We start from the raw sequence: 6,578 nt of genomic DNA on the forward strand, positions 1-6,578 counted from the left end.
GAGAGTGGGCAGAAAATGTCTGATGTTGCTGGGCAGTATGGCTTGAACAGGTCTACAGTAGGCCACAGTTCAATTTTATCTAAGAAAGGTACTGTATAATCAAAAAGACTCAAGCAGCTAAAGGAGTAACAAAAATCACATCTCAGAAATAAAGAACATTGAATAGTTCATAATGGAACCTGAAACGGATCTGACAGAAGAAAGCCAAGAACTCTTGAATGAAGAACACTAAGAAACGGCAAGATATATTTTCTTCTGAAAAAAAGTATTAATGTCTATCTGTTATTAAACATTTTTTTTGACGAAGTGGGAGGATGTCAGAACGACGGTCTTAAAATGGCATCCAAACTAGGTTGAGGTTAATAGGCTTGGAGATCTCTACAATTACAATGCTATTAATTAATTCTGAAAAATCCTGAAGAAGAGAGAAAAGTAATCGACATTAGACAGATTCTTTAACACCCACAAATAGAAAAAAACATGAGTAATAAAAATGCAAGACTGTGTATATGTATTTTTATTATTACATATAAATAAACATAGTAAGAAAGTATATATTTTTTATTTCCTGGGGTCTCCAGAACAAATTAATCAAATTCTCATAAAACCTATTGTAAATCGATAATTGGTTAATGAACAATTTGGATAGCGAACAAAGTCTTGGAACAGATTATGTTTGTTAACTGATCACCCACTGTAATTAGTTTGGTTGTCATATTTTCTTGTTAAGTTTAATTCACACTGAGGGCGAATTGCTGGTGAAAATGAAAAAACAGTGAATAACATGTCAATATGACTTTGTTTCTAGTGAATTCTACCATTTTGCAAATTGCTCAGAAATTTGAAATTGTTGAACTTTTTCACTAAAAAAAAAAATTTATCATTTATCACAGTGCCATTTGCTGTTGGGTGTTTCTAACAGTTTTTTAAGATGGTTACAAAATCACATAACTGAGCAAATGTCAAAATTAGCATGATACTCTTGCATTTTTTAAACATATTTTTCACTCAACCTCTTTTCTTTTTAACATATTTTTTATTTTTTGTAACAAATATGCAACAGTGATTAAAAAGAGAATGTCGAAAATGCTTTGTTTTTACTGATCTCAAAATTTGCAATTGTTTTTAGCTTTTTGCAGTCTGAACCAGTTTCACATTCATGTTTCACTTTTGCTATTTGCTCAGTATGAACTAAGCTACTCCAGCTTTGAATTTTCAAACTCTATTAATTTTCAAAATAGGATATTTCTGCTTCAAATTATCCAAAAATTAGGGGGAAAAAATTAAACAAGTAATTTTTACATTACATTTATTAGGAAACTCAAGGGAAATTTGTAGAATTTGAATTATCCAAAAATTTGAATTAACCAAGTTCAATTGTAATAACTAATTTTGTAAATTATTAGCATATATAGATTTAGATATACGAGGACTGTTCAAAAAGTATTGGACCTTTGGTCGGCAAAAATACATTTATTGATTTTGAGGTACAAAACCCTAATCCCCTTCAAAGTAGTCTCCTTGGTAGTGTATACACTTCTCCCAGCGTTCCCGCCATTGCTGGAAACACTGCTGGAACACATCTTTTGGAATGGCCATCAGCCGGTCTGTCGCATTCCGCGCGATGTCTTCTCTCGACTAAAATCGGTTCCTTTTAGCGGCATTTTCAGCTTGGGAAATAGNCACCAGACGGAAAAACAAAAAATATCGTGTATCCACAAGCACTCCAATAAATAAATAGAATTGAAACAACACTTTGAAATGTTTTCCCGATGAAAATTAATAATAATAATAAGTTTCAATAAAAATGATAAAATGTAAATTTAATGTTATCATAATGAGTTTGCTTGAATTTCGTTTCTTCTGAGATCGCAGCAATGTGTGACGGGTAAGCTAGTATATAATAAATTGATATAATAGCAATAATAGCACAATTTAATAATTGGATATATGTCAATTTTGTTCATTGTCATTTATTTATCTATAAACCTGGTTTTGGAGTCTAAATAAAAACTTTTTCATTCTTATAATAAAATTCATATAAAAAATTATGAAATCGAACTTAAAGGTTATATACCTTTCAATAAAAAAAACATTCAACCTCACTGTGATTCGATCTCACGCTCTTGTAGTGATTGCAGTGTTCCTGGTGGTAACATTTGTTTCTAGTTGATTTTAGTAGTGAAGTAGCGAAGCTAGGTAGTCGAAAGACCAGATAATCTACCGACTCTGGAAATGGCTGATTGCAGCACTTGTTATATAACTGATAGAACAGAAAGTGAAACTTGCAGTATCATAGAGTTAATACAATACCATTATTAAGCAATGATTTTTTATAATTTTAAAGTCAGGTTAACTTGAAAACAATGCCTGGATCATCTACAATTGGCTTTTTGCAACAAAACACCATCTTGAACCACAGTATTTAGATGGTTTGCAAAATTCCACAGGGGTTACAGCTATCTATATGATGAAAATCATATAAGTAGGCCTGTATCAGCAGTAGTCTCAAAAAATGTGTCTGCTGTACAGAAAATCGTAACCAATGATAATTGACATACCTATCAAATGACACAGACTGTTCTTGATTTATATTTAATATTTTGTTCATTTTGAAGTTATTTAATATTATTTTTCATTATAATAAATCATTTTTTTATTTTCAATTTTAGCATAAGCGTTTCCTAATTGAATCAACTGAACAAGAACCTGATGTGCTTTTCATTGGAGATTTTACTGTTTCTATGATAGCTCATACTGATGTGAGTCAAATTATTTAACACTAATTAGTATTTAATTTTTTAGCTTAATATTATAATAAAATACTAAAAGTAAATAAATAAATTAGTTATAATTTTTAAAATAATTTAAATTTTAAATTTTGACAGCTTTTTTATATATTTTTTATTTTAATAGAGGGTTATGTTCTTGGAAAGCAGTTGTAACAAACAAAATTGTATTTTATTGTCATGGCTATTTTCCAAACATTGCAAATACAATCTTAACAGATAAAAAAGATAGAACATAGCTCTCATCACTAAGAAGTCAGCTATAATTTGATCCTGCAAATTACATCAGCAATTCTGATTTAGAATTTAATTGCTGTTACTCCAAAAATTCCACTTTACTGAGATTTATGTTATACACTTGGTTTGCTAAGTATTTCATTCTCATATTGGACAGGCTTCCACATTATGATGGTATTTTACACAGTAAATGTTTTGTCCAAGGTTTATTTTTCATTTAGACAGTCTTCCTTTTTATACAGGGTCTGTTTTAGACAGGTTTTACTGTATTATGTATTTTTAGATTATATGTATTATCCTTAACCATTATTTTATTTTATAATTTTTGAAAATAAAGTATTAGATTCTAAATATTAATTTGTTACTTAAATAAGATGAATACTTAATGAAAAAATTACCAATTGGATGTATTTAAAGAATGATTAACACAACTTTTTCAGATATCCAGCACAAACTAACAAAACTAATGTTTTTAAGGTAGTTTATACCTCTTCTTCAGGTTTAAACTTAAACACTAACTATTTGTTGAGGGATTGTTGGTGTTTGAAAATGTTTAAATCAATTATTACTTACTATACAAGTATATTCCTCTGATTTGACTGTCACTAAGCCAAGTGTTGTTAGATAATACTGTTGCATTTCCTGTAGATATGCTCATTAAATGATCATCCATGAACTTAGTGAATGAATTTAACCATTCATTGAATACTTTTAATGTATTATATTGCTTTAAAAATAAACATAATACAATGAATATAAGATATTCTAAATTATCCACTTTGTTGTGTAACTTAAAACATTTTGTAATTATATATTTATTTTTAAATTCAATGATACAAAATTATTTTATCTTGTAGATGTGGGAGAAACTTTTTATTGGAATGCATTGCTTAAATTTTGGAATTGCTGAAGATCAAACTCAACATGTTTTGTGGAGAATAGAAAATGGAGAAATTGATACACTTAATCCAAAGGTCAGTTGAGATTTAATGTTAAATTAGATATTAATTCTAAATTAATTGATAATTGGGTAAATATTATTTATTAATATAATATTTTAAAATTTTCCTACTAATATACAAATAAAATTGAAACAAACTGAATAATCTCTATCTTTTAATTATTATAATTATTCTAAAGTTATTGTTATATAATTATTATAAAAAAGTAAATCAAATTACCAAAATATTAGTGGTGTGTTATTGCTTTATGGGACCCAGACAAATTTGAATAGGAGACCCTATATATTTTGACTTCAGACATTTTTCTTTGGAAAAATGTTTGGAAAATTCCCAGTATTCTTTTAAATTGAAAACTGCCCAAACAAAAGAAAAAAATAGACAATTTTAGATAAAGTTTCTTTAAAAACAAAACAGAATTAGATATATGACATTTATGAACAATTAAATGTAATCTACAAGAAAAATTCATAAATAATATGATTGAATTAATACTTTTATTAATAAAGTAGATTAATTAAACAAATAATAAAGTAGATTAATTAAACAAGAATTAGAATACTATGTACTGTACTTATGAACCATAGCCATTTAATACAACATAAAAAAAAGCACTTTTATAAATTTAAAAAAAAATATTAACAAAACAACAAATTTTTTAAAAATTTGCAATTACAATGAAAATTTAAAGAAAAATTTTAAGACATTATAGGAATGAATAAACAAAATTTATTACATCTTCACTTTTTGTGCTTTCTGAGCTGAGAAATTGTTAGTCAGTTCATTGTGATTAATCCTGTTTGAAATGTCATTCTTGATGTATAATATTATCAAGTTACATAATTTTTCTTGTCTAATTGAATTTCTAATATCATTTTTAATTCTTTTAAGGACATTGAACAATCACTCTGCTAATGTGTTGGAAACAAGAATTGACAAATATATTTTTAAAATTATGTTCACAGTAGGAAAGGTAGAAATTAGTCTTCCTTGGATCACTTTGTACAAGGAGAATCTAAATTTTCTGTTATTTTTTTTTGTAAATTGTTGATTCTTTCTTGATAATAATAACATCAATGTCATAGATATTTATTAAATTCATAATACAGTTATCATACTCTTTTGGTGGTATTTCATTTTAGTGTTAAAATAGTAGAATAATTCAAAATATTTTGGTATGCCTCAATATCTCTCTTAATTTTTGATACCATTAATCACAAATTACATTTAATTACATAAAAAATATACAATAAATTCTTGTTTGCCTGTCAATTTGCACATCCTCATCCTTGATGTGATTCTGAGTATTTATAAAAACATTTTCAACTTTTGGGTACACTAAGTATTTTAAAGTGTTGTTATTCAGAACCCTTTTAAATCATAAATCATTTTAAAACATTTTTCTTTTGTTAAAAATAGAAACTGCAAATATGGAAATTCAGACACACATGAAATCTTTAAAAACAACAATAATTTTCCTTATTTTTCATCATTTATCCACATATTTAATTTTATTTTCAATTTTTATTTACATTTATTTTTTCATCATTTATCTATGTATTTATATGTAATTTTATTCTATTATTTTAATTTTTAATTTAAACCAACTGGCGTTCTATGCTCTGAAGTTTATTTGTTATATTCCATTTGTGCTAAGTTCAGTTTTGTATTCTACCTGAAGATAGTCCTTAAAAGTGACCAAAATGTTTATAATTAAATTCTTTTTGCTGTTTTTAAAGGTTTTCTGACTGTGAATTATTTTGTTATTAAATAGAATGAAATTTGTGAGCAAGAAATTGTGTATATAAAATTATATTTTAAACTGAATGAGTGCAAGATTATAAAAAAAGCCTGTTTAACTGAAGAATAAGGATAAATATAGTGAAACTGATTACATTAAGCAGATTCTAATGTATTTAAATATTTTAATGTATTGCATATTTTACATATGTAATTTAAGATTATTGGGTTGTTTGGAAAGTAATTTCGTTTTTTTTCCGTGAGAAAAAAAAAACAATATTTTTTATAATAAATAAATATTTTATTGAATTATATATTGACCATTTTGGTCAAATATCTGTTGTCATCGTTTCTGGTAGTAGCATGATTTCACATTCATAAAAGTTGCTTGTTGCTTACAAAAAACTGATCCGAATGATTTTTGACATTGTCATTTCAAGTAAATGTCTTACAGTTAAAAAAAATTTGTATAGACCGGAACAAGTAACAATCTGAGTGTGCTGGATCTGAAGAATATGACTGATGAGCACGTCCCATCTAAGTTATAACAGTTTCTGACGAGTTACCAAACTTGTGTGAAATTTGACATTATCATGGTAAAACACTACACCTGTTTTGTTGATCAATTTTGGCTGCCTTTTCTGTTTGATAATATTACTCAATTTGTTTACTCGTAGTACACTTTCGAATCAATTGTTAAATTGTCTGGTAAAAGCTCCAAAAAAAATTTCCTTAAAATTCCACCAAAAAGAGCATCTCTCTTTAAGAACATGTGGAACCCATGTATCAAGCTTTGAAACGAAACCAATTTGTTTCAAGTAATCATAAACAGTTTAATTTGACAAATTTAATC

The 6,578-nt window shown here is 26.9% G+C and overlaps 1 protein-coding gene across 1 annotated transcript in view; it reads left to right on the plus strand.

Annotated features, from left to right (window-relative positions):
* LOC111621113 (platelet-activating factor acetylhydrolase IB subunit gamma-like) overlaps nucleotides 1-6,578 on the plus strand; it is a 47,574-nt gene that overhangs the window by 21,588 nt on the left and 19,408 nt on the right. The window contains exons 2-3 of the mRNA XM_023363180.1: nucleotides 2,673-2,762; nucleotides 3,884-4,000. Of these exons, the coding sequence (XP_023218948.1) occupies nucleotides 2,673-2,762; nucleotides 3,884-4,000 (207 nt within the window). The remainder of the gene's footprint in view (nucleotides 1-2,672; nucleotides 2,763-3,883; nucleotides 4,001-6,578) is intronic.

Source organism: Centruroides sculpturatus, unplaced genomic scaffold (genome assembly GCF_000671375.1).
Source record: "Centruroides sculpturatus isolate CEXI.00-Female unplaced genomic scaffold, Cexi_2.0 scaffold284, whole genome shotgun sequence".
In the NCBI taxonomy this organism is placed as follows: domain Eukaryota; kingdom Metazoa; phylum Arthropoda; class Arachnida; order Scorpiones; family Buthidae; genus Centruroides; species Centruroides sculpturatus.